Genomic DNA, 27,499 nt, shown 5'->3' with positions numbered 1-27,499 from the left:
GCCGAGAGCGACACCTGGTGACTGTCACACCCGGCCACGCGTGAACACGCATGTGCCCGTGCCCCGTGTGCGTGTGTGCCCCACGAACACGCGTGTGTGTAAACACACCTATCCACGACGTTCGGGACAGGAGATTCCCAGGGGATGCGGACGTCCCGCCGTGACCCGCTCCAAGGGGAGGAGGCCCCTTTCTCCTCCATCAGCATTCCAGGGGCACGTGCCGGGCTCCCGGGGCCATGCCCGGAGCACCGGGATGCTCCAGAAGCCGCTGCCCGTGGGAACACGTGGAGCTGGACGGAGCCACCGCCACAAACCGGGACTGGGAGGAGAGCGGGGCGGTGGAGGAACGAGGGCTGTGCCGGATCCCACGTTTCGCGGCGATGGAGCCGGGAATGCCGGGATGGAGCAGCCGGGAATGTCGGGATGGAGCCGAACGGCGGAGATTTACAGCGCCCGGCTCCGCGCTTCCCCCAACCCTCCCCCGGCCATTTGGCACGGCAGCTGCTGCCGGGGAACTTCAATGCCAAAATAAATTAAACGGGATAAAACGGCCTGGGCACCCTCGGGTCGGGATGCCGCAGGAGCCGCGGCCGCGCGGGGCTTTGTCTGCGGGAAGGTGGGATGGGAGGGAGCCCGGGATGGGCTCACGTCCCTTCTGCCACGCCGGAGCAGCCCGGGAGCCGCGGGCAGGGGCCGGGAGGCTGGATTAGGGATCCATCCGAGTGCACGGGGCCCAGCTGCCCCCTCCATAAATCAGGGGAGGCCGGCTGGGTGCTGGGGGGCTCTCGCTCACCCCCCCCCCAGCGCAGGGAAGCACCCGGCGCCGCCACCCCCCTGCCATCTGCACAGGGATATATTTTAAGACGTGTCAGCGCAGGGATGTTAAACCAGGCGAAAGGAGAGCAAGAAAGCCGGGGCTGGAACGGGGAGCGAGGCGCGGGGGGAGAGGGATGGACAGAGCCCACAGCACCCCCTGCTCTCTCTGCCCTCCCACCATCCGCCCTCAGCCGAGCACGAACGAGCCGGGGATACCCAGAGCAGCCGCTGCCCACGGGGCTCCTGCCATCCCAAATTCCTGCCCAGGGCAGGAGGACTGGGGTGAAACCCCCAGCAGGAGCCAGGTTGGGGCTGGGAGCAGCACAGAGGAAGAGCAGGAAGGGATTCCTGGGGAGGAAGGAGAGGGAGGGATGGATGGAGGGATGGATGGAGGGCACAGCCACAGCTCCATGTGTGTGCCCGAACAAAATCCATCCCCTCCAGGCACCCCCGGGTCCCCTCCACTGCCCAGGGGGCTGCCAGGAGCTGGGAGAAGGCTGGGAGGCAAACCTTAACCTCAATCCTCCCCTTTCCCACTCCTCTCCCACCTTCCCCTCGGCTCCTTCCTCCTTCTTACTCCCACCTTAACCAAACCATCCCCTGCTCCAGCTCGGGCATCTCCCACAACGCCCCTCCGAGTGGGATGAGACCCCGGGGCTAATGAGGGCTTGGATCTTAATTAGCAGATTGGAATTTGGGGCTATGGATGCCAAATCCCTCCACCCTCCCCAGGAGGGCAGGACCAGGGAAGAAAAGGCTTTTTTTTTCACCCAAGGAAAACAGTTACCGAGTGACTCCAAAGGCTACGGGGAAGCAAAGGAGCAAAAAAGGCAACCCAAGAAGAGATACAGTAACAGGAAATATTTAATTTTTCCAATCTCCACTTCTCCATTTTTATAAACCGAAAAGCAAAAAAAAAAAAAAAAAAGGCAAAAAAAAAAAGATTTTTAATATATTACAAAATATCTGTACAGAGACAAAGGTACAACCGAAAAAAAAGGCGCTCGGTCTCCAAAGGAAACTCGGGAGAGGTAAAGTCAGAGTGTGTGACCAGAGGCTTCTCTGCTGGGAATTGCTACAGCGGGAGAGACGTAGGATTGACCCCAAAACCAGGATGGGGGGGAAGGAGGGGGAGCTGCCATCCCAACCCCTCATCCTTTCTGTAACCTCCTTTTAAATGTAAAAAAAAAAAAAAATCCCCCTCTGAAACCAGCAAATCCTTTTGTCTTCTTTGTGCAGAGCACGGGGGGGGGGGGGAGGGAAGTAAAAATTAAAAAGAGGGGAAAAATAAAAGAAAAAGAGGTGGTGGGGGACAGGAGTGGCCCCACAGCCTCCGTGGGTCCCCACAGCCTCCCGTGGCCCTGGCAGGGACTGAGAGGCTCGTGCTGGGACCAGTTAGGAAAGGCCAGTGGAGCTGGAATTGCTTGTCCCTCCTGGGGTGTTCAGGGGGTGAGGGAGAAGGGAATGGTGGAAACTCCTCCTGCAGGAGCCCAGAGGGCAGATGGAGGGGACAGACACCTGGAATGGCTGTCCCTGGCCAGGGGTGGGACAGGGAACAGGAGCCCCCAGCTCCTTCCCAGCCCCTGCTGGAACAGGGAGCAGTGGGGAGGGGGGACAGAGCTCTGCCAGCTGGGAGAGACCACCCTGAACTGGGACCAACCACCCCTAAACTGGCACAAACACCCCCAACTAGGACCAGTGGCCCCTAAACTGGGACCAGTGGCCCCTAAACTGGGACCCCAAGGCCGGGATGACACCGGCACCGAGGAAGGGGCAGAGCCTGTGGGAGGAAGGGGCTCGTTCCTGGCAGCTTTTCCTGGGAATGTGCCAATTTGGAAAGACAATAAACAGGCCTCGTCTCCCCAGGAGGGTCCAGGCACCAGGAACACGACTTTTCCTTCCAAATTGGGTGGGATTGGGAAGGAACAACAAAAGCAGCAGCAGCAGCTCCGCGGCACCCCGAGCTGGCAGGTGCCAGGGAAGGGGAAAACAGAGAAATTACCCCCCACTGGAGAGGTGCCTGGGGGGTTCAGTGCACTGTGTGTCTCACAGAACTTCTCTTTCTTTCCTCTCTGCACATCAGGATGAACTAACAATTAAAAAAAAACAAAACAAACAAACCAAAACAAAAAAAAAACACCCCACAGATTGCCAGTGGGAACTCAGCAAACTAAACACAAAATATATCCATTTATAGCGACTTTTCTCTCCCCTCCTTCCTCCCCTCGGCACAGCTGGGTAAGGCAGGATTTCCCCAGGTGGAGAAGCATCACCTATTCAGGTGCATTTATTTAAATTTCTCTCTCTGTATAAAAAGAAATTAAATCCTGTTAGTAGCAAGGCCCCCCCCACACCCTGGATTTTACCCTCCCCTCCCCTTTAACACTCCAGAACTGTCGGCTCTAAAATTCAGTGTTTTCCATAGGAAAGGCCTACTCAGAAACAAAAAAAGCTGATAAATAGGTACCTTTGTTTTATTCATCTCTTTTTAAGTCTCATTGAAATGAACAGCGCAAGGGTCTGCGGGGAGGAGAAAAATTCATCGTAAATACTTCCTCGACCACCAACAAAAATAGAAATATGCTCGTAGAAATGACACAGGAACACCTGGGAAAACCTCCCAGGGCTGAGACGTGACCGACCTCGGCAGGGTGGGCAGCACCAGCCCGGGATTCTGGGGACAAATCCCACCAGGAGCTGGATTTTTGTCTCCTTTTTTTTTTTTTTTTTTTAATTCTTTTCTGGAAGTTACAAGTGACAGAAATCCCTGTTTGTCAGGGAGGTGTTCGCCTCGGCTCTTAAAAAAAAAAAAAAATAAGGAAAAATAAGACAATTCCCGCTGCAAAGTTACAGCAGGAGGGGTTCAACCTCCAGAGACCCTTCCCAAAATTCAGTGTACTAAGGCTGCTGTCACAGGGGACAGCACCTGGCCCCGGAGCAGAGGGAAAACTGGAGGCCTTATGGAAAAAAACCCAACTGAGCACAACCAGCATCACATCCCAGGCCCCCAGCGCTGGGATAACCCCTCCAGGTGCCTCTGCATCAAAATATTCCCCTTTTAATTTGTTTTTTTGTTTGTTTGTTTGTTTCTTAAGGAAATGGGGAAAATAAACAAAAGAAATAATTGCTTTGGGAAGCAGCCTCCCCCCAGCCCTCCCTGACCACTGGGAAACAGCTTTTTTCCTTTTTTTAGCTTCTTCCTCTCATTCCAATTTTTCCATCGATCCCCCCCTCTCCCCTGGCTCAGTTTGGGACTGTTTTTTATCACTAACCCAGCACGGGAGGGTCTGGCCCCGGCGGGAGCTGCGGCACATCCCGAGGGAGGGCGGGAGGGAGGGAGGGATGCACAGGGAGCTCCGCAGCAGCTGAAATGTGGATGAGACCTCGCTCTGGCCAAAAAAAAAAAAAAACCCCAAAAACCCCCAAGGAAACCGAGTCCTGTGGCTGAAGGAGGAGAGGCGAGGGGGGGAATGGTCAGTAGGGAACCCCCCGGCCGCGGCCCCCCCTCGGAGGCACTCTGCCAGGCCCTCGGAACGCCTTCCCGTAGGACGACGGTGCCTGGCTTGGGGCTCCCCAGCCGGGCCCCGTCCCTGCCCCGCTGGATCCGGCCGTTCCCGGCCCCAACTCGCCGTAACTCTGGATTTTGGCCTCGGCGTGTCCCAGCGCGTTGTTGCTGCTGCTGCTGCTGCTGCTCCCCTCGGATTTGCCGAAGGATTGCCCGAGCGAGTGGAGGCCGACGGGGACTCTGGCGAAACGCAGGTCCTGGTCCCCTGGGAACTGCACCGAGCCCGTGCCCTGGTAGTTGCTGGTCTCGCCGAGGTGGCTCACGGAGCCCAAGAAGGTCCTGCTTTTCCCCAGGGGCTGGGCAGAAGGTTCTAGAAGAGTCTGGCCCGAGTTGAGCTCCTCGGCACCGAATCCCCCCTCGGAGCCGTCGGCGCTGTAAGTCCTGGAGGGCTGGGGGCGGCCGTAGTCCCTCGGGGCCGGGGGCTCCTGCGTGGCGTGGCCGGGCAGCTCCGTGTCCTGCTGGGAAAGGAGCTGGAGCAGCGCAGCCGTCACGGCCGGATTCAACTCCTGGGCTGCTCCGGAGAGATCCCCTTCGGGCACGGGAGGAGGCGGCGGCGGTCCGGGGGGCTCGGGGGGTCTCTTCTCTGGAGGGACAATGCCGGGAGGACACGCTGTGGAAGGGGTGACTCCTTTTAAAACACCGTTTCAAACACACACACACAAAGACATTTCACGAGCAAACCAAACCGGGATGAACCGGGAAGAGGCGGAGAGGGAGGGTTTTAAGGCTCCTCGCCGGGAGGTCGGGGCGATGTGTTCATTAACACCGTCACCCAAAAGGCCCCACACGGCAACAGCTGTCCTATAACACACCTTGGGCACTGGGGAGAGAATTCCTGCTCCCAGATAAAAAGGCAGGTGTGGAGCCACGTGCCAGCCCCGCGCTCCCCAGAGCGGGAGGGACGCGGAGTTGCCCGGCTCCGGAGCCTGGCCAGGAGGTGTTGGATCGGCCAGACACAAAGCCAAGCCCAACCACACAGAGCCCAGCTCCTCACTGCTCCCACAGCATCCCACGGGGAGCAGGACACCCGCTCCTGCCCCCTCCCACCAGCCCCGGCCCTGCTTCCCGACCTTTCCAACACAGAGTCCAAAACAACCTCACCCCCCAAATACTTGCACGGACCGGCCTCAGTGTGAGAAAAGCCTTTTGCTTCCTCCCCCTTGCCCCTTTCTCCCCTATTTCCCCCCCCCCAAAAATCAGGATTTGCTTCCAATCACGATTTGTTTCGAGCCCCTCCTGGCAAGAGCAAAGCCCCCCCAGCTCTCACTGCTCTGTGAGGCAGAGGGAGCACCAACGGGCCTGGCTGGGAGGTGGGAGAGGGGAGCAGAGCCCTGGCCCTCCCCTGAGGCAGTGCCACACCTGGGAGTGACGCCACAGGTGACACCACGGAGGGGAGGACGCGGCTCCCCGAGGGACACGACCTGCTCCGCTCCCAAAAGCGGCCCTGACTCCTCTCTGGAGCAACACACCTGAGCTGCCTCCTGCCCCTCACCCACGGGTGAGGGAACTACAGAGGCCACGGACACCTCATCGGAATCACATCCTCAAATCACTGGCAAAACTGGTTATTAAAAAGGTCAAACTTTATTGTGAAAACCAGTAGTCTTCCAGGACCACCCCTCCACCCGTATCCATCAGTCCACTTTGAAAACTAGATTGTATTGAAATCCAGGAGGAAAAAAAAAAAAAAAAAAAAAAAAAAAAAAAAAAAAAAAAAAAAAAAAGCAAAACCAAAAACAATCTTCAGGTAAATTTGTAAAGCCAAGCTGATTTGGGGACAGCAAATCATTCCAAAAAGAGTTATCAACAGAGAACAACGGCATGGAATTCCATCTGCTCTACAGTAACCTAGTTATCTTCCAGGACTAGGGCAACAACAACAGAAAAAAAAAATAATTAAAAAAAATAAAAAAAAAATAAAAAGCACGATCACAACTGGCTCGTGGTGGGCGGGTGTTGAAGGCACGAGAACACAGCACGTTCAGCTACATTGCAGGAGGTGGGATCGGGCCAAAACAGGCTCCCCGGAGAGTCTGAGACAAACCCAGGAGGCGCTTCTACAACTGGGTGAGGTCGTCACAGGCTGTGGCTAATAAATTCAGAAAAATCAACAGAAACAAGAGACATGGAGACAATTTTACACTCACCTTCGGGCAAGGAAATCCGAGACTTCACCGACACAAGCACTGCTCTGAAACTCTCGCTACAAGGAGCAGCTCGGCCTCGGGAGCTGCTGCATTTCAGGGTTTCCGAACTGAACTCCAGGAAAAACCTGGTTTTATCTCACAACTGCCACTGTCCCTCCCTTCAGCTCTCACCAGCGTTTCAGTTCCTTTAAAAATCATCTCTGAGTGTTTATTTATTATTTTTTTTTATTCTCGAGAGGGCAGCAAGGGCATGGTGAAAAAATGCTCGGGGCAATCAAGATGGGAGAATCCACAGAGGTTCCTGTGCTATAAAAGACCCCTCCCTGGATGTGTCAGCTGCTTGCTGGGGGGGTGTTGAGAAGAACTGACCCTCCACACTTCCCTTTCATTTATGGGCAAACCCCCAAACCCTTTAATTAACCTTCACTGACCCATTCACAGCAGAGCACTAAAGGATTTTAGAGCGAATATTTGCACGTTCTGCCTGTTTGGAGTTCAGACCTCCTGAGCAGCCCAGCACTTACCACAGGGAGGGGGACAGTTCAAAACCCGAGGCCTGAGCACACCCTATCATCTCCCCTCCTCCCAAGCTCTCGTTCCTCCTGGGAAAACGAGACCTCTCCCACTCCCACTCCCCCCAGGGACGCTTCAGCTCCTCAGACAACTGCGTGGCACTGGGAGCCACCACGTGAGAGGTTCATCCATTTACCTGAGCTCTCCTCCGGGTGCCTGGGCGGGGTTTTCCGGGGCGCTCGCTGCTCGCTGCTCTTCTCCCCGTTGCTCTCCTCCAGGGATGGGATCCCGGGCTCCTGGCTCTTCATGAGCTGACTCAGCAGAACCGCCAGCACGTTCTGCATGTCTCCCTGAGCGCTGGCTGCGTCCGGAGTCTGCTGCTCCTCCGGCACCTCCGGAGGGGGCTCCTCTATGGCTTCCTCTGGCGGCGCCGCCGGGGGCTCGTGGTGCTGCGCCGTGGCCTCGGTCAGCGCCGTGATGGACTGGTTGAGGGCCTCCAGCTGCTGCTGCATCTCGGGGTTCGAGTGCACGTTCAGGAGCTGGGCCATCTGCGGCACGCTCAGGTCGGTCTGGCTCTGCAGCAGGTTCAGGAGCACGGCCAGCTCGCTCTGGTTCAGCTGCTGGGTGATGTCCCCGAGGCCTGCGGGACACGCCGGGAGGGGAGGAGAGGGGAGCGTCACTGCCAGGGGGGGTTTGGGGTCCTGGTGCTGCACAGGGAAATGGACACCCCCTCCCCATGGCCCACAGCAAGGAATCCCCCTTCCCCACATCCCACAGCACTGAACATCCCCCTTCTCCCCGTGCCCAGGCTGGGGGAAGGCAGGGAGGCTCCAGGAGGAGGAGGAGGGTTCCAGGCTATCCTGCTGGCACTGCCACGGCACGGCAGCAGCACCCCGTGGTGCTGGGCACACACTGCACTCCCCGAGCTGCTGCTGCTGCCTCCCTGCCCCTCTGACCTCTCAGCCACCACAGCACACGGGGCTGCTGCCAAAACCTCAGCCCAGCTGAGCCAAACCTCCCCGCTCCTGGGTTTGGGAAGCCAGGGCATCCCAAGGATACCGCGCTAGGGCAGTGGGTGATGACGATGGAAGGCCCAAAGCCACATCAGAGCAATCAGAGCAGCTCAGCCCCTCCCCAGGTCCCCACGGATCAGTCACCCCCTCCTGCATGGGAAGCAGGTTTCCCAGGATGGAGCAGAGCTGCAGTTTGGGATGCAGGAAGGGCGTGTTCAGTGACACAGCAGAAGGAATTAGGTCAAGCAAGAGGCAGTTCCTGGCCTGGGATCACAGGGTTCTGTCCTGACCTGCAAGGATCCAGGTTATCCTAAAATACATCCCTGGAGTGGCACCACCTCCCTCTGCAGCCCACTGGAGTGACAAGTGACAAGGGTGCCCCTTCACACTGACACTGGAACTTTTTGGGAATAAGGGTGCCAGGGTTTGGTTTCAGAAGCTTAAACTGGAGCTCCTCTCGCTGGTGGGGAACGAGGAACGTGACGCTCTTTTCCCAGCTGTTTGTTAATCCAAGCACCACCTTTTGTCCATCTGCCATGTTTCACTGAACACATGGATTGTGCATTCCCTGGAGCAAGAACTGTCTTCCTCATTACTTGTCAGCACAGCATTGGACACAAAGGAAGCTTCAGCCCCCCTATCTGGGTTTTTATAAGGTTTCTACAGAACAATCAGGGCAGCTTTGTGTAACTCCACATTCCCAGGAATCAAAATACCTCCCCTCCAACTATTTTCTAGGCACAGGGAGGTTGGTCACGGGTTGGAACAGCGCACAAGTTCTGGTCCTGCAAGTCTTGATGACCTTTTCTGCAGTAAAGTGCAATATTGTACATTTTTGCATGTACCCCACACCTAATCTTCATATAATTTGATCAGCAAGATCAAACCTCAGCTCCTTTGCACACCCTGGATATGGCTGCACCTTCCAGCCTGTGATCTGTTCCTTGCCTGGCTTAAGTGACTCAGTGACTCCTTTCATCATTCAGCCCCTTTCAGAACTAATAACACAGCTCAGAACAAATTCACACTCAGCTCATCAGTGACTTCTGAAGACCAGACAGAACCCTCTGCGCCTCCACAGCAGAGAGGGGATGAAAAAAAAAACAAAAAAGAAGGGAAGAAATGAGGACAGGAAGAGTCTGGAATGCCCTTTCTGCAGAAATAGAGGTGAAAGAACCAGCCTGGCTCAAAAACCAGACACAAACCTCCCACACCCAGGGAGGGAACACACCGGGAGCCTTCTCCAGAGCAAAGTGGGCACTGACCTACTGCATCTGCAGCCCCTGGCTCTGCTTTGAGCTGGGCAGGCTGGGGGGGCACAGGACTGCTGTTGTTTTTCACAGTGTCTGTGCTTGTAACAGAGGTAGTTTCTTTCCGAGAAACTTTTGACACCGGAGGCTCCTCCACGGCCATCCCGCTCTGCCGCTGCCGCCGGCGCTTCTTGCTCCACAGCTCGTGGCAATCCTGCCAGTGGGGGAGGCTGGAAGGGAACACTGGCCAGTGAGAAACACGCCTGGGAAACCAGGGCAGTCCCCAGAACCCACAGGGAAACTGTTGGGAGCTTTAAGAGAAGCACAGGTGAGGTCCAGAGAAGCTGCGGCTGCCCCGGCCCTGGGAGAGTCCAAGGGCGGGTTGGACCTGGCCTGGACACCTCAACTCCTGTCCTGGGAAGGGCTCAAGGTCAGGGTGGACAGGGTTGGATCTGGGATAGTGGGAGGTGGCCCTGCAGGGGGGGTTGGAACTATATGGACTTTAAGCTCCCTCCTACCCCAAACCATTCCATGACTCTGTGTTCCCCTGACTGCAGCCAAACCCAGACGGGGCAAGTCCTAGAAACAGGAAAGGCAGCCTAATTACAGGGAATTAATTTAATTTGCACTGGGATCTCATCCCTGAGCAGCCTGGGATCTCACACAAACCCCAGTGAGGGCAAGTGCACCAAGCTCTGAGGGTCTGGGGGCTCTAAGAAAGGCCCTGCCTTGAGCAGCTCTGAGGGAAACAGGAATTCTGTGGCTGGACTTGCACACAAACCAGCCTGAGTTTTATCATCTGCTTGACTGGAGTGGGAGGAAATTGCTGCAGTGTGACACTGCTCAACTCTTCCACTCAATTAACACACAGCCTTAACGAGGCCTGACCGGTTCTCCACGGCACAGAGACAGGGATGTGCTACATCCCACTCTTGCACAACTTCCAGAGTTTCAGAGCATCTTACAAGCATTAAAGTGGGCTTTGTAAAACCAGGCTGTTATCAGGCAGAAATCCAACAGCATGGGAAGAGCGATTTGCTCAACCACAAGACAAAATGCCGGGGCAGAGTAGAGAAAAGAGCCCAGAAATCATAATTTTGACTGAAAAAAAAAAACAACCTTGTTTCCTCCCCCCCCCAGCAGAGAGCCCACGGCTGTGGTAGCTGGGACTTACTCAGGAGGTGCCATCTTGCTGAGGTCAACGTCCTTCAGGAAGTCACTGTGCAGGGCCTGCTCTGCTGTGCAGCGTTTGCCAGGGTCCAGAGTCAGCATGTGGTCCAGCAGGTCCAGAGCAGACGAGGGAATGCTGGGGAGAGAGTGGGAAACACGCAGGAGTCAAGGGGGAACACGTGGAGAGGCCCCTTCCAGAGAGACCCCCTCAGGCCTGAGAGGAATCCACACAGCCAAGGTTTATGACTCGTGATGCAGCAGTTGGAGCTGTGCCAGGGCAGGGTCAGGGTGGGTATCAGGGAAAGGTTCTCTCCCCAGAGGGTGGTGGGCACTGAACAGGCTCCCCAGGGCAGTGGGCACAGCCCCAAGGCTGCCAGAGCTCCAGGAGGGTTTGGACAATGTTCTGAGGGATGGGGTGGGACTTGATCCTTGGGGGTCCCTCCCCACCCAGGAGATTCCATGGTATTTTCACTTTAATTTTTGCCATTTTTGAAGAGCAACTGTGCTACCAATCCCACAGGGTTACCCCACAGTCAGACTCTCCCCAGAGAACACCTCCCTGACGTCAGACCGTGAGGGTGCCCCACTGCCCCACTCCCACAGGGAATCCCTCCAAAGGCACCTGAGCCACATCAGGTGCTGAGGGAGGGGACAGTGACCCCACCTCAGCCTTCCCCAGGGGACAAGAAGCTCCACAAACCACATCCAGAGGAGAAGAGGGGAGTCACAGAGGCCATGACTCCCTCCCAGCCCACTCACAAGGAGAACTCCTCGCGCAGGCGCCGCCGGTATTGCTTCTTGGGCTTCATAGTGTTGAAGTAGGGCAGCTTGATCACATCTGGCCACACAGCTGGGCAGGGGCTCCCACAGAGCCGGCTGGCAAGCAGGACAGCAGGGTCAGTCAGGTGGGACACAGGGGAGGAGAGCCCAACCCCAGAGAAAGCTCCTTCCTAAGCAACAATAACCTCCTTCCTGCAGCAAGAACCACGGGCTGGGCACGGCTCGGTGAGGTGAAAAGAAAGGAGGTAGCGGGAAGAGGGAAATGCTGAGCTTGAGCTTACAAACCACCCAACGTGGTGAATTTGTCTTTTTTCTTACTCTAAGTTTTAACATTTTAACATTTCTTACTTAAAATTTTAAGAATTTACTAACTTTTATTATCTTTACTATAAGGCACAGGGTGCCCAGAGAAGCTGTGGCTGCCCCTGGATCCCTGGAAATGTCCAAGGCCAGGCTGGACAGGGCTTGGAGTAACCTGGGCTAGTGGAAGATGCCCCTGCCCATGGCAGGGGGTGGGGACTGGATGAGATTTAAGGCCCCTCCCAACACGAACCAGTCTGTGATTCTAATTCATGATTTTTGTACTCAGCTCACAGCGAGGTTCACTGAGGGCACACAGATGAAAAGCCACACACCTGATGGGGGTGTGGACACCTGACTACTCCCACTTGGCAGCTCCAGCCACTTCTGGCCCTGTTTTGCAGGCAGGGGGAGAGGAGAAGGGCTCCTCTAACACACAGCCTGCGTGCAGGAGCTGCTCCTGCAGTGCCTCCTCTCACAGACATGCACGTGCAACGCTTTACCTGATTAATTCAAGCTGAGCCAGTTCCAGATTGGCTTGAAAAATAGGCTTCTTTGTAAACAGTTCCCCGAGGATACAGCTGGGAAGAGGAAAAGCAAGAGGTCACGACAGCAAACCCTGGGGAGGAGCGTTTGAACAGCGCAGGGTTCCTGCTGTGCCCGAGGAGGGTGATTTGCATCAGGGCTTGTAGTTGAGCACTGACAGACTGACCTGTGTGTACAGAACCCCCCGTCCTGGGCTCCTGGGGAATCACCTCCCCTGCAAGAGGCTGCTTAATGCAGGAAGCCCTTGGTGTGTTAACTCTTTGCAGGGACAGGGGGATGTGTCTGTGTGGCAAGGGAAAGAGGCAGAGGGGGGATCTCCTTTCCTCCAGATTCGGCTTCCAAACCTCACTGTGCTGCCCCAAACCATCCTCAACTGCCCCAGCCTGGGTGTCCTTGGATGTGGACTTGTGTGGACACAGCACTGGCACAGCTGGGAAAGAGGAGGAGGAGGAGGGAGGGCACAGCTCTGCCTCCTTCAGGCCCCAACATCCCTCAAGCCACCAGAAATCAGTGCCAAAAACAGCAGAGGGGGACACAGGGCTCTGCCTGCTGGAACAGGGACAACCCCTCTCGTGGCCCAGGACACTGAGCAGCAACTGGACCTCACAGCCAGAACTCCCAGCAGGAATCAGGATTAATTGCTGGCTTTCACATCCCTCTGTTTGTGTTCTAAGCTCTGCTGAAGTTCAGCTGAAGTGTCCACATTTTGGGCAGTCCAGCCTCACTCACATATAATATATTATTTAAATATAATATTTTAAATACAAACATATACTAATATTAGTCTGCAGTATCATTGCTTATATTAATAATAAGTAAATTTAAATCTAGTTAAAGTATTTCACATGTGATTACAAAATTATTGAGGCTTAAAACAACATTTTTAAAAAATATTTTTAAAACAGCAACCTGTGCACGGCTGGGACAGATCCAGCTGCAGGAATGAGCCCAGATTCCCTGGGAAATGCTCCTGGAGCTGCTGCCCAGAGGCAGGAGATGACTCACCCACAGCTCCACACGTCGATGGCAGGGGTGTAACGCTCCTCCCCCAGCAGCAGCTCCGGGGGTCGGTACCACAAGGTAATCACTTTGTTGGTGTAGGGCCGGCTGGAAGGCAAAACATAAGCAGAAAACTGATGGCAGGAGCCACAAAACCCTTCCAAAGTGTTTTGTTTTCACTGCCCAGCTGCAGAGGTCCACATGTACCAGCAGCAGCAGGGGCATTTCAGGTGTCCCCACTTCCAGAGCACCGGCCTGAGTTAAAGGAGGTACCACGGGTTTTAAAGGTCTCAGGGCTTGAGTTGTAGGTACCCAAGACTGAATTCCTGCCCCTCAGGAGGCTGGATGTGCTGCCATCACTGAATAGTGACTGATCTGGGAGCCAAACAATCTCCAAGGCAAACAGAAAAGTTGTTCTGGCTCCTCAGCATCTGGGTTTATAAGGAAGAGTTATCAGTGCCAGCCAGGGGCGTATTTGTCCAACAGCTGGAGCTGGATTATTCACTGGAAATCATCTCTGGGGACTTCCAAGCACAGGGATCTCATGGATGTCCAGAAGGAAGGAACCCACCCCCCTGTATAAGCCCTGTCCCCTCCTCACCTCTCCTCCGAGCTGTAGAGTCGGGCGAGTCCAAAGTCTGCGAGTTTGATTTGCCCACTGGAAGAGAAAAAAAACAACCAAGCCCTGCTTTGAATCCCAGCTGGACTCGAGCAGTTAAACCACAGAACCCACTGAGCTGGAAGGGACCCATGGGGATCAGAGCCCTACTCCTGTCCAAGGGGATGGAACCCACCCCCCATGGAGCAGAAAGGCCTCCCAAAGCCACGTGTGCAGGAACCACTGCTGGATATGCCAAGTCTTAAATTTTCCAGATTGGATTTAATGCTTTGAAGAAGTTAAAACCAGAAAAAAACCCCAACAAAACAACCCAGCAATAATTCAGCATCATCTGTACTACAAACCCTTCCCACCAGGCCGATATCCCAGAGGAATTCTGCAGGTGGATATCCAGCCATGGGGTTGGAACTACGGATTATTCCCACCCCTCCTGCCCCCGAGCACAGCCAAGGTGAGGACCAAGTGTCCTCTTCAGGGAAGGGCTTGGGGAGAGGTGGATCCACTCCCAGGTTACCTGTTGTTCAACAGGATGTTGGAGCACTTAATGTCTCGATGAAGGAAGTTCTTTTTGTGACAATAGTCCAGACCCTCCATTAACTGTTTCATGAAAGACTTGATATGGTCCTCTGAGAAATGTACCAAGCCAGATTCTAGCAGCCCCATTAGGTCATGGTCCATGTACTCAAACACAAGGTAAAAGGCACCTGGGATAAGAAACACAGAAATGACTGAAGAGCAGAAACACAAAAAAGGAGGAATAGAAGTGGATTCAGTTGTTTAAAGTCTTTTCTGTGCACTGTTCTCTTTCTTTAACAGTTTTGGGGTGTTTAGTGCTTGAAGGTCCTACATGACTTTTTTTCCCCCTCTTAAAGTGTCAAAAAACAACACAAAACCAACTAAGTAGCCCCTCCAAGCTGACATCTGAAATTAAATATGCCCCTCAAATAAATTCCTGAGATCCTGGCCACGTTTACCCACCTGCTTTGGTTGTTTCCCTTCAAGAGAGTTTGTTGAGGAGATCACTGCTATGCATGGTTTGAACTCGTGTTTGTGTTGCTCCCTTCTCTCCCATGGAAGAGAAAGTCCCAGACAAGAGCCAGTGGGATTCCAAAACACTCTCCTTCCACAGTGAGGGAGGACACAAGACTTTCCACACTATGAGTAAGTTTTTTGCCTCCAATCAGTGTTAGAAGTAACCCTGTAAAGGCCTTTTTTTTGTTAAAGCCTCTTCATCTGTGACTCTGCAGGAATGCAGTCATCCTTCTAGTGCCACAACTCCCTTTAACTGGGACCTACCCTCTGAGGAAAGGCCCAGCCCAGCTGCCAAACTCCCTGGAGCTGCTTACAGAGGAGGAACACAAAACCAAGCAAAGCCACCCAAAGAGCTCAGATTTTGAGCTCTGCACTAAACCAAGGGGCTGCACCCCACACACGTGGCTGCTGTGGAGAAACCACCCCCCCTTGGAGCAAAGCAGTACCTTTGTCCTTCTTGAAATCCAGTGCATCTTGTTTGTCCGTGACGATCTCCTTCATGTTGACGACGCTGCGGTGGATGAGCTGCCGCAGGATTTTGATCTCCCGGATGGCCGTGATGGGAAATCCCTCCTTCTCGTTGTCCAGGCGCACCTTCTTCAGGGCCACCAGCTCACCTGGCCACAGCACACGCCTGGGTCACGCCCTGCCCTCCTCCCCAGCCCTCCCTGGGGCTCCAGGGAAGCTGGAAGGAGCCACGAGCACGAACACCCACCAAGGGCGGCAGAGGCAGCTTTAGTTACCCCCCTAAATTCAGGTAAATTGCTCTGTCAGCTTGGACTGATGAGACCTGTGCTCCTCCTAAGGTGCCCCAGCAGGAAGTCACACAGGGGAACACAAATTTACCCTGGAATTTCCCCATATTCTCTGCCACACTCATGTCTGACACAGTCCCACCTAAAAAGCAGGGTTTAATCGGCACCTGTGGCTGCCACAACCACCTGACCAGGGGTCAAACCGCACACCCAGGGCATGGGATCTCACAGGCAGAGTGGGCAGCTGGGCATCAACTCAGGATTGCAGAGCTCCTGGAAGCGCCCTCTAGAAGTGCCTGTTCCAGGAGCCATTTCTAGTTCTACAGGTGTTTAAACCCAACCAGCCACCCCGGGAGGGGTGCTGAGCACACCCACAGCAACACGGACTTCTCCGGGTGGAATTCACCTGGAGCCCCTCTGTGCCCACCCTTACCCGTGCCCACCCTTACCCGTGCCCACCCTTACCCGTGTCCTTGTCCTTGGCTTTGTAGACCTGCCCGTAGGTGCCCTCTCCGATAATCCCAATGATGTCAAACTTGTCCACACAGCGCTTGCCCCAGTCGCTCTCCGTCTGCCTCCTCTCCCCGTACCGAGGACAACAGATTCTGGGAGAGGGAACAGGCCTGTGAGACACCACCCCAGTGTCACCCCAGTGTCACCTGCTGGACTGCCAAACCCACCCCTAAGGCCCAAAGGCAGAGCTCAGCAACGATGGCTTCGTGCTCCCAAGAATTTTGGTGTTTGGGGCAGTTCAGTGAATTTTGTTGTATTATCCCAAACTATTGCAGGTACAGGCACTGCTGGGCAGGAATATTGTCCTGGAGAGCATTACTGTGCTACAGCAGGACAGAAAACAATGTTTGGGCATTTGATTTTTATTTGTAATGCTCTGTACAGAACACCAGGAGAATTTGCTGCCTCGACAACTGCTTGAATTCTGTTATTGGGAAGTTCTCCATGCCTGGAACACAGAATCATGGAATGGTTTGGGTTGGAAAGGACTTTAAAAAGCCCATCCAGTCCCACCCCCTGCTATAGGCAGGGACACCTTCCACTAGCCCAGGTTGCTCCAAGCCCTGTCCAACCTGGCCTTGGACACTTCCAGGGATGGGGAATCCCACAGCTGCTCTGGGCAACCTGTGCCAGGGCAGTTCCATCACCAACACTTCCATCATGAAATGCAGCAAGAAAACAAGGACACCTCCCATCTGGAATAACCAACTCCTAAAAGCACCACGAGCTTTAGACATGAGTGCTCACGAGGAGGTTTCCTGGGACTGTGGGCACAGCTGAATCAAAGGTGAAAGAGCTTTTGGGGTAGATGTGGCTGGAGATTGAACACTCCAGTAATTCTACCATTAATTCTCAAATAAACGAGGGTCTAAATGCGACCCAACCCACAGGAAACGGTGTTTATACGAGAAAACACAGAAATAGGAACCTGTCACCTCCCCATCTCACTTCCCTCAGTAAAGAGCTCTCACACCACTAAAAAAAGAAAACAGTAAACAACCAAGCCAGGCTTACTTTGGTCTCTTTTTGAAGGGTTGCTGAGGTGGTGTGGCTGCCTTTGGTTCCGGGGAGTCGGGAGGAGAGGGGTCCCCCCCGGGGAGCTCCGGGGGGAGCGGGAGGTCCGTGAGGAGGTGGCGTGGTCTCTGCTCTCTGTCCTTCTTCACAGGCTTCGGAGGGAGGATCTCCTTTGGACTAAACTCCGGAAAGTTAAATCAACACACAAGTCAGACTCGACAGCCGGGAAAAAGCTGCTGCAGGAAGACAGCTCTGCTTTGACAACCACAAGTGTCAGAATCAGCAGTCAATAAAACAGCCTTAAAATTTACAGTGCCCGTTACAACAGGAGAGAAGAGTGTGAGAGCTGAACACACAGGTCTGCACTGGGACTCGCTCCACCTGCACAGATCAGTAGTCATTTGGAGCTTCCTGTGAGGCAGCTCAGAGCATCAGTCAGAACCCACCTTCTGACCTTCACTTCCCCCTGTTTTACTTCACTTGTCATCACCAAATTAAATGCATGACTCGGTAAGGACTAGACAGAAATGCAGACCCAGAGCTAAACCTCTCTCCAAAAGCAACTTTTAACTTCACAGCAAGGACTGAAACGCGGCTTTAACTCCTGAACGCTGCTAAGAAACCAAAAGTTAATTTTTTTGTTTTTAAATCCAGTTCCCAGTGGCATCAGAAGGTTTGGTTTAGACTGGCAAGAGTCACGTGAGCAGAAAGAACCCACTTTGTCCCTCGTGTCCCCAGCAAGGAGCATTCCTGGGTTTGACCAGTCAGGAATTCTCCATGCAAACCTCTGCTTCATCACAAGAAGATGAAGGGATCCAAACAACCAGCTGTGTTTTTAGGGCAGGAGCAGGTTTGGTGTTTGTCAGCACCATCAGCCCTGACACTTCAGCACAGATGAAGTGATGGAAGTAGGTCATTTCCCCAATTATTTTATTAGACTCTGTCTAATCTGCATGACAAGCTCTTGTGAAACCGAGTTCGGGGAGGAGGAAGACCAGAAACACCTGAAGTGGGAGAGCTGGACAGGCTGAAACTCTCCCCCCACTGACTGCAAATTCCTGAGGAGCAGAAAAACAGTGTTTAAATACCTGCTGTATAGAAAACCATGGAATTGTTTAACTGGAAAAGCCCTCTAAGATCAAATCAAACCATCAGCGCTGTCACATTCACCACCAAACCACACCTCAAAGGCTCAGCCTTTTTCCAACACCCCTCAAAAGCCACTTCTTTGCAAGACCTTGGATGGTGGAGGTGTGTCTGTAGAGTCTGTCTGGCCTTTCAGGAGGCCCCTTCTCCCAAAAAATGCCCATTTTTTCCATTATCCCTGCTCAGCTCCCTTCTTGTACCTCCAGAGCAGGACACCAAACCCACACAGAGTTTGCACCACTTCCTCCTCAACAGCTTTTCCTGCTCTCCTGGTGAATCACCTGGACTGCTGAGAGCTCTAAAAGCACTGCAGGAGGTGCTAAGTCTGCAGAGTCTCTAATTGAACGAGGTGTGTTTTCTCCTTGGACACTTCCAAGCCCTTTCCCAACCCTGTGCTCGGGGCTGGAACGTTCCCCAGGCTCAGCAAGGCCAACAAAAGCCCAGCTCAGGAAGTTTTGCCCATAAATACAAAGGCAGGTGGTGAAGGGGGAGATTCTGCACAGTCAGGGCCGTAGGGAACTGCCACCAGACTCAGCAAAACGGGATTTCCCACCTTTTTATTGGGAAAAAGTCACATAAAGCCACTCCCTGGGCTTTGCTCCATCCCCCTCATCACCCCCAGCCCTGGGGTCAGGGATGAAACAAAACTCAGCCACACCTGGGGGGTAAAAAAAGAGCTCTGGGTGTAAGTGGCTAAAAAAAAAAAAAAAAAATCCATTAGAGATTTGCAGGACAACTTTTGGGTTTGGAAATGAGGGAATTCACAGCAGGATTTGCTCTGACTGGCATTTGGGTTGGGAAAACCTGTTCAGAGCTCCTGCTCATCACAGAGACGTTTAAACTCAGTAATATTTGCTGAACAACAGCTCAGAGAGGGCAACAACCGCACTTTTAGGTGGGTGGCAGAGGGAACGTTTCCCTGATTGGCATCAACACCAGGATAACCCCTGAAAATCAATTCCACAATCAGAAAATGTAACATGAGGAGTTCACCACAGGGTGATTGTATCGAGTCAGGAGCTGACTGCCCAAAACCCAGCACACCTTTAGTGGTTGGGAAGACACAGCAGCTTTCAGGGAACTACAGGCTGAGCAAGTCCAGTAGGAAAAAAAGAATAAATACATATCACTTATGAGCTTGAGTTAACAGCACTACAGCACACCGACAGCTAGAAGGGAGAGAAAGGAAATATAAATATCTGGGGTTCTTCTTTTCCATCTGCATTTTGGTTTTTCTGTTCCTTTCCCCTCTTCCCCTCACCAAAAAAAAAAAGCCCCACAGTGAGGTTTTCCAGATGAGTCCATCACAGAAGCCACGACCACCCCCAGCCCAGGCAGAGCTCCAGTTACAGGACAGAGCCAAGCCTGCATGCTTTGATCAGGAATTACAGGAAATCAAGTTGAAGTAGGTGCAGTTTCACTCATTTTTAAACAACACCTACTTCTCAAGCAATAAAGGATTGTGTTGATGACTCAATAATTAGGACAATACTTCAGTTCAACCAGTGCTGGTTTTACCCCTGGGCATGGCCTGCAGGGTTGGTGAACTGGGAACAGAAAAAGCTCTGGACTGGAAGTGTTAAGCTCTTCCTGCTCCTTAAGTACAAGTTTTGGAGGAATCAAACAAAAAAACCCAGCAATTTTAAGAAGTAAAGTCTGTGCAAACAGCTGCAACATCCCAGATCCGTGTTCCATTCCTGCAATAAATACAAACAAAGAGGGAAACCTTGACTAAGCAGCAGCCAAACTCCTGTTTCCCACAGGGAGGAAGAGGTAACTACCTGCATGGGATCATCAAACTCTCCACACAAACCTGCTGGAGCGGCCTTGGGATAACACATTGACACCAGTGACAGCTGCACCCTTGCAGGGTGAGCTCCCAACTGTCCAACTCCCCCAGAAACCCCTCGTTATTTCAAGGCAAAGGGGACGCTCTGGCGTGACCTTACCTATCCAAGTCATCTTCCCCAACTAAAATAGGGGGCAGCGGAAGCGGAGGCAAGGTGGAAGTTTTCAGGTGTGGGATAGCAGCCGTCACAGACACTTGGGTTTTTGTAGCCACCTGCACAGAGGACTGGGAGTTCACCTGAGAGGATAAAGTAGACGTCCTTGGGTGGGAGGAGGATGGCAAAGACGTTGGGGCCGGAGGAGGGGCCTGCACAGGAGTCACTTGGGCTGGAGGCAAAGGCGGCACGGCGGGAGACGGAGGCAAAGGCGGCAGCGGCGGAGTGGGAGGTGGAGGGGTGGTGGTGGGCAGGGGCGGAGGGGGACTTGATCGAGGGCAGGGGGGGCGGTGGGATCTCCTTCTCCGCTGTGTCTGTCTCCTTTGGAGATACCAGGTCCTCCGCCGCCGCTCCGGCCTTGGAGTCCTTTGTTCCCGAGGGTTTGGAGTCCCGAGCCGGGAGGGGATGTTTGCGCTCCGCGTTCTCCTCCGGCCGGGCCCTGGCGGGCTCGGCGGGGCCCTTGGGCTCGGCGTTGCTGTGCAGTAAATTCACCGACTCGGGCTCTGGCGGAGCTTTCTCCAACTTAGCAGTTTTGGTGGCCTTTTTAGACTCCGATCCAGCCTCCTTCAGCTCGGCCAGGCTGTTCTCCTTCCTGGCCAGGAACACCGGCGAGCCCTTCGCCTCCTTGCCGTCCACCTTGGCCGCAGCCGCCGCCGCGGCCGCTCGCTCCTTCTTCTTCCTGCTGAGCTCCGCTCCCAGGCTGGAGTTCAGCGGGAGCCTGCTGGGGGAGATGCTGGAATGGCGGCTGCGGGACCCAGACCTCTGCTTCTTGCTGTGAGATGAGTGCCTCGAGTAGCCAGGGCTGCGGCTCCGGGACTTCACGGATTTCCTGGGGGGGAGAGAGAGACACGAAACGAAGCTTCTGTCACACTCTGAGCTACTCATCAACCACTGAAGGGTTGGGCAGGTCAGAGGGTCCTCAAAGCCTGTCAGGAGAGGTTAAAACTGCTGCAAGGGGTTTATTGAGTCAATCAGGAGCAGTTTCCCAGCCTTCCTGGGCCAGCACTGCCCTCACCATCACACCGGTAACACAGAAACGAAGGACCAAGGCTGGACAACCCCCAAGGAAAAGAGGAGATCACGGAACCATCCTCAGTCCAGAGGATGAGCTGGCAGTTTAGGGATCTTTCACAGGGATTAGGTACAACTTTAAAGGAAATAACGGATAAAACAAGACCCAATCTGCCTCAGGAAATCACACACTTCGAGTTCATTTCCCCCTCCCGCCCCGGTTCTTTTGCTGCCGTCAGAACTCGGATTTGCAAAGTGTGATTTGGGAGAAAGGAAAAAAAAAAAATCAGCAGTTTTTCTGAGGTCTTGGTCTTACTGTACAATAAACGGGCTCTAAGTCAGGTATTGCTGCAGAAATAATCGCTGAAAGCCTGTGCTGTGAGCCAAGCAAGGCAGGGAACACCTCACACCATCAGGGGGAACCTGCTCAGGAGAGAGAGCAGCCACCACCAGCTCGGGGGAGACCCAGGGGGAAACCAGACAAAAAAAAAATAAAATGCAAGTGGGAAACTGGAACTTCCAGAGTCCACATCAAAATTCCTGATGAGCCAGAAGCGCTTCCTCTGCTCCAGCAGGAACGAGGATTGGACAGCTGAGACAGCGGGTTTGATGAGACAGGAAAACCAAACAGTGTGAGAGCAGACACTCCAAACGCTGCAGCAGACACAACACTCCGTGATTACTCAGGGCATGTTTGGAAAACATGGAATTCTCCCAGAACGCAGTCCCACAGCACCTACAAAACACACACCTCATCCCAAACAGGTCCAAACCTGGGTGGCTGCACCGCTAACAGCGAGGTCTGAACTCTTTGTGGGGCCACACAAATTAACACAGAGCTCCTGGTTCATCACCACAAACAGCTGCCAGGATGGACAGCTGTGACTGGGGGGAGATGTCAAGGATCGGCATTCCTCTCCTTCTCTCTCTCTCTCCAACCCCAGGGCTGCACAGGCAAGTCCTCACCTTTAAACTCACAAAATGAACCACAAGGAGGAAAAAGTGGGATCTAAAGCCACTCAGCTGGTTTTGCCTCTCCATCACACCAGGAGTTCTGCCTCAGGATTGCCTCTTTTTCCAAGTTTTTCTTTAGTCTGGGACACAGTTCACCTGCCACCAGGAGCATGGGAGAGCATTTCACCACGCTCCAAGACATCTGGGGCTGAGGAAAACATTCCTAAGGAACCCTGTGGGACCACAGTCAGTTGGGGGTTGGCATTCCCTTCCAGGATGGGCTGTTTAAGGCGCTGCAAGACTCCATTTCTTGCTCCTTGTTTCCCACCCTCCCTCACCATTAACCTCTAATCCATGGAATGGGTTGGAAAGGACCTTAAAGCCCATCCAGTCCCAGCCCATTCCAGGGGCAGGACAGGACACCTTCCAGCTGTTGTTTCCAAGCCCATTTTCCAGGCTGGTGTTCACAGCTGCTTTGTCAGACCTGAAAAAGCCCCCACATCCCGAAGCATTCCTGCTTTCCCGGCTCCACCAACGCCCCCAGGAACACACCACTCCAACAAAACCTCATCTCCCATCACTGGACCATCAGCAGCCCCAAAAAGCACCAATACCCAGCACCCATAGCACCTGCTGAGGGGCCTTTTATCACTGGGTGTCTCCAAACAGATCCAAAAGGGGGTACACAAGGCACACAGGTAGGTTTGGCTTCTGGATGAGAACCCTTTCCATCCTCTGGAATGGGGTTTTTTTTTGGTGGATTTTTGCCTGCAGCCACTTGTTAGCACTTTTAGCCCTTTCACCCTTTAATGTGTGTTAAGAGGACTCCACACCTTATTTGCTTTGCCAAAGATTATCCAGGATGGATAAGGGGCAATTCAGTGTCACGCGCAGATCCTGTGGATAAAAACGCCCTGGGATTAAAAAAACCACCTTGTTGTCCCTCTGGAAGTGGAAACCAGAAAGGGAAGATACCAACCACGAGGACTGGGAGCTAACACAGAGCTGGGGGTGGTGCCTCACCTTAAAAAAAAAAATCCAAATAAAAAGCATTATGAGGTTCATTTAACTCGCACAAGCAGAGGATTGGAGTGGCCTTTGGAGGAGGGGATGCTGGAACCTTCCAGACTCCCCATGCTGGGCCTGGCCGTGGTTAATGGGTGTTACAGAGGGAATCTGCAGTCAGGTGGCAGATTTGGCCCCACTGTTTCTTATTTTTTGGATGCCCAAGGACCTTCCACCACAGCAAGGACCCACATGGCACGGCCACTGCTAGGCTGAGCAGGCAGCACATCCCACCTCCAGCAGGCTGCAGGACTCTGGAATTCCATCTCCCTGTTTTAGCTGCAGTGACAACAGCCTCTACCCAGAATGGCAGAAAGCACATCTGTTATCTTCCCCTGCTGACCAAATCCTCGTTTCCTGCTCGATGGGAAGAGAGTTGTTTTCCCCTCTGGATTTTCTCCCATCAGCACATGGATTCAGTTCCCTAATGCCGTGTTTTGGATGTGGAGATGAAAGGAAATGCAGAATGCACTAAAAAAAAACAACCCCCCCCCTCACATTGTCAGTCAGTGAGTGTCCCAGAAAAGCCACAGTCAGGTGTTCAGGGCCCCAGTGTGCCACTTAAAGAGGTTTTTCTCTCCCAAAAATATTCCTGCCCCTCCACAGGAAGCAAGAGGAGGCACTGCCCCAAGGCAGCTGCCTCAGCACGAGGGGAGGGTAAACACTGAATAACCTCTGCAACCTTGGTTTGGTTTGGGGTCCAACGTTGAGTCAAAAGATGTCCTTAAAAAGGGGGGCTGGCAGTTCAGGGAAGCTGCACAAAGTTGTTCCCTTAAATCAGGAAAATGTAACTGGATTTCAAACCTCAGAAGCAACCAACCATTTACAGGGAGTGAGCTCCAGGTTCTCCTGGGAAGTGGAGAAGGGCCTGGGGGAGGAAAACAGCTCTTGGGATCCCACTGCAGTTCCCAAGGGTTTCCCCCTGCTTAGGGCTGAACTGACATTTCTCAAGTGCCACAACACACAGTGACATCAATTTACAGACAAATCCTCCCACTGTATCCTTCCTCTTCCCAAATATTAGTAAATAAGGCGTCAGAGCAGCCAAAAGGATGGAGGGGAAGGAGGGGAAAACCCTCCAGGCCTATCCCTGAGGGCCTCCCAGGTGCACACAGGGAAAACAGGGCAGAGGAGCAGCAGCCTGGAATAAAGAGGGTTTACATCAGAGCTTCCAGAGGGGTAAAAGCACCCCAGGTCTCCCAGCAAGGACAAAAGGCAGCACTCCTGAAGGGAAGTTTTAGCGACAGAGACCGAATTCCAAGAGCTCTTTGGGAAGTGCTGATCTGGAGGGCAGGGCTGAGCATTCCTAAGGCCACCGCGTTCCAGGTCACATCTGAATTGCCATGGAGCTCCAGGCAAAGCTCCACAGCATCCATGGTGACAACTGGAAGCTCACTGAACACGGGCCAAGGCTAAGGGGGAAGAAAAAAAAGAATCAATGTTGGTCATGTAAGAGGATGATTAATGAGCATCTGAAATAAATCACAAGGAACTACCTTGAAGGGATCGTTTCCTTCTGGAGTAAAGTTGTGGAGTAAAGGAAAGAGGAGAGAAAATGATGAGTTAAAGCAAAATCCAGCTGGTTGCTCCTCGCCCTTCCAGAATGCCCAGATTCCAGAAGGGAAGGAAGAAACTGGGAAAGGAAAGTTTAGGCTGAGAGATGGGAGTTTGCACGAGGCCTCCTGTGATCCGAGGGGAAAGACAAGTCAAGAAAGAGTGAAATCCACCCAAAATGAGCTCTCCTGAGAAGTGGGATCAGTTCCCACATGGAATAAGCAGGTAAAGGCTTCCAGAAAGAGGTGAAACGGCTCCTCCCGGGCTGAGCTTCCCACCAGGTAAAGCGCCTTAGATCCCGCTCCGGAGCCCGGGGGCCACTCCAGAGGTGGGTGTAACTTAATCCCAGAGCTCATCCAGCCTCTCCCTGCCCGGAGCCAACATGGACGCTGCCTCCTGCCACGCTCCCAGGGATCTGGAACACACCATTCCAGGGGAACTGCCACCACCCCAACCAGAGCAGCTCCACACACACCGCTCCAAACTCAGCCCCAGTGGGGAGGAGGAGGGTGCATGGAATCATGGAATGGTTTGGGATGGAGGGGATCTTTGGAAACCATCCACTCCCACCCACCCCCTGCCATGGGCAGGGACACCTTCCACTGTCCAAGGCTGCTCCGACCTGGCCTTGGGCTCTTCCAGGGATCCAGGGGCAGCCACAGCTTCTCTGGCCAACCCGTGCCAGGGCCTCCCTGCCCTCCCAGGGGGGAATTCCTTCCCTACATCCAACCTAAACCTCCTCACTTTCAATGGGAATCCACTCCCCCTTGCCCTGCCACTCCACGCTCTTGGAAATAACCTTTCCCCACCTTTCCTGGAAGTTCCCCTCACTGAACTTCTCAAGAGCCAAAACCTGAGCGTTCCAACCGCTGGGATTCAGACCCAGACGGGACGCTCTGGAATTTTTCCCTAACACCCCACCTAAACCCCCCGCTCTTCCCGTACAAACCCATCTCCCGCAACTCCCTCCACAGGCATCCCCATCCCAACCCCGAGGAGGGCGGGAGAATCCCACGCACCTGGCGATGGGGCTCCTGCTGACGGAGCGCTTGGAGGCGAAGGGGCTGCTGGAGCGGCGGCGCCCGTAGGGGCTGGGGGACCTCCCGCCGTACGAGCCGCTGCCCCTCTCGTAGCTGGACGAGCGGCGGCGGCCGTAGGGGCTGAGGGAGCGCTGCCGCCGGCTGTAGGGGCTGGGCGAGCGGGCGTTGCACTGGTAGCCCACGGGCTCCTTGTAGGGCGGGCTGAGCGACTGGCGGCGGGAGGAACCGCCGGGGCTCTTCCTGTAGGGCTCGTAGGTGCTGGACGTGTGCGAGCGCGGCGGGCTCAGCTCGTACTCCTGCACGTAGGAGGCTCCCGAGGGGCTGTCGTCCAGCTTGGGGCTGTCCGACCACTTCCTGTGGGGGCTCCGCGACTTGCGCTTGGGGCTCTCGAGGGTTTTGTAGCTCTTGGGGGCGTCCCTTTTGCGGTGGCTCTTGCCGCGCTCCTTGTGGCTGGACTTGAGCTCCCGCTCCTTCCTGGACTTCTCCTTGTGCGCCTTGGCCGAGCGCGATTCCTTGTTGCTGCCCTTGGAGGAGGGAGCCTTGGGGTGCTCGTCGCTCTCCGGGAGCCTCTTGGAGGATCCCGAGACCCTCTCCTTGGCGGACCTGCCGGAGGCCTCCAGGCCCTTCTCCAGCTTCCTGTCCTTCTCCGCCTGCTTGCTGCTCTTCATCAGCTCCCGCAGCCGCTTGTGCTGGTGGTGCCGGTGCTTCTGCGCCCTCTCGCCGCGCTCCCTCCTGTCCTCGCTGTCCCTCCTGTCCGGCCGCAGGGCCACGTCGTCCGAGAAGGTGTCCGAGTCGGAGCTGATGTCGTCGTACTCCACCAGCGGCTTGATCACGGCTCCCAGGGGCGCCGCCGCCTCCTGGGCGGCCAGCGGGGACTCCTTGGAGTGCCGGGATTTGTGCCTCTTGTGCCGGGAGCCCGCGCGGTGCCTGTCCCTGCTGTTGGAGCCGCCCGCCTGCGAGGCCCCGCCGCCGCCGTCCTTCTTGCCCCCATGTCTCTCCGGGTTGGGCATTCCTTCCTTGCCCCGCCGCGCTCGGGAACGGCCGAGAGGGGAGGGGGGGGGAGGGAGAAACTCCTGGGAACCCCCCCCGGGGCTTCAAACTCCCTCGAACTCCCTCCTCGCCCGCCCCGGGGCCTCGGCCCTCCCTCCTACATGGGGAGCGGGCCGCGAGGCCCCGGCGGAGGCGGGAGGGAGGGGGAGACCCGGCAGGGGAAGGGAGGCCCCGGGAAGGGGCGGGGGAAGGGCCGCGGCCTCACCGCCTCATCCGCGGGGGGCCCAGGCCCGGCGCGCGGGGAGGCGGTGCCGGGGGGGGTTTCCCCGGAGCGCTGCCCTCCCCCCCCCCGCGCTGTGGGGCGGCGCTGGGGGCTCCCCGCGCGAGGGTCCCCGGGCGAAGGGCGGGTCCCGGCGCTGCCGCCCCCGGCCCGGCCCGGCCCCCGCGCGCTGCCCGACCCGCAGCGGCGCCGACCGGGGGGCACCGCGGCTCTCGCGAGAGCCCGCGCAACTCTCGCGAGAGCGCCTCCCTCTCCCCCGTCCTCCCTCCTTCCTTCCCTCCCTCCCTCTCCCCGCGGCCCCTCCTCCTCCTCCTCCTGCGCGCCCGTCCTCTCGCGAGATCCGCCGGGATTGACGCTCCCGCCCTCAGCCAACTTTTATTGGGGCGCGGGGCGGCGCCCCCTGGCGGCCGGCCCGCCGCCGAGC

At 55.0% G+C, this 27,499-nt stretch overlaps 1 protein-coding gene across 1 annotated transcript; it reads right to left on the bottom strand.

Annotated features, from left to right (window-relative positions):
* Nucleotides 1-1,737: 1,737 nt before the first annotated feature.
* Nucleotides 1,738-27,246, bottom strand: CDK12 (cyclin dependent kinase 12). The gene is given in 15 exon segments (XM_050330751.1): nucleotides 1,738-4,991; nucleotides 7,238-7,681; nucleotides 9,320-9,534; nucleotides 10,479-10,610; nucleotides 11,234-11,350; nucleotides 12,058-12,135; nucleotides 13,106-13,207; nucleotides 13,701-13,757; nucleotides 14,233-14,422; nucleotides 15,197-15,367; nucleotides 15,971-16,110; nucleotides 17,033-17,209; nucleotides 20,128-20,451; nucleotides 20,453-21,010; nucleotides 25,785-27,246. Coding segments are annotated over 15 exon segments (4,437 nt in total). The 5' UTR covers nucleotides 26,816-27,246; the 3' UTR covers nucleotides 1,738-4,290.
* Between the last annotated feature and the right edge of the window lie 253 nt (nucleotides 27,247-27,499).

This window comes from Myiozetetes cayanensis, unplaced genomic scaffold (assembly GCF_022539395.1).
Source record: "Myiozetetes cayanensis isolate MyiCay16 unplaced genomic scaffold, myiCay2020 scf44, whole genome shotgun sequence".
NCBI classification, from domain to species: Eukaryota; Metazoa; Chordata; class Aves; order Passeriformes; family Tyrannidae; genus Myiozetetes; species Myiozetetes cayanensis.
This window is presented reverse-complemented; position numbering and strand designations above follow the sequence as displayed.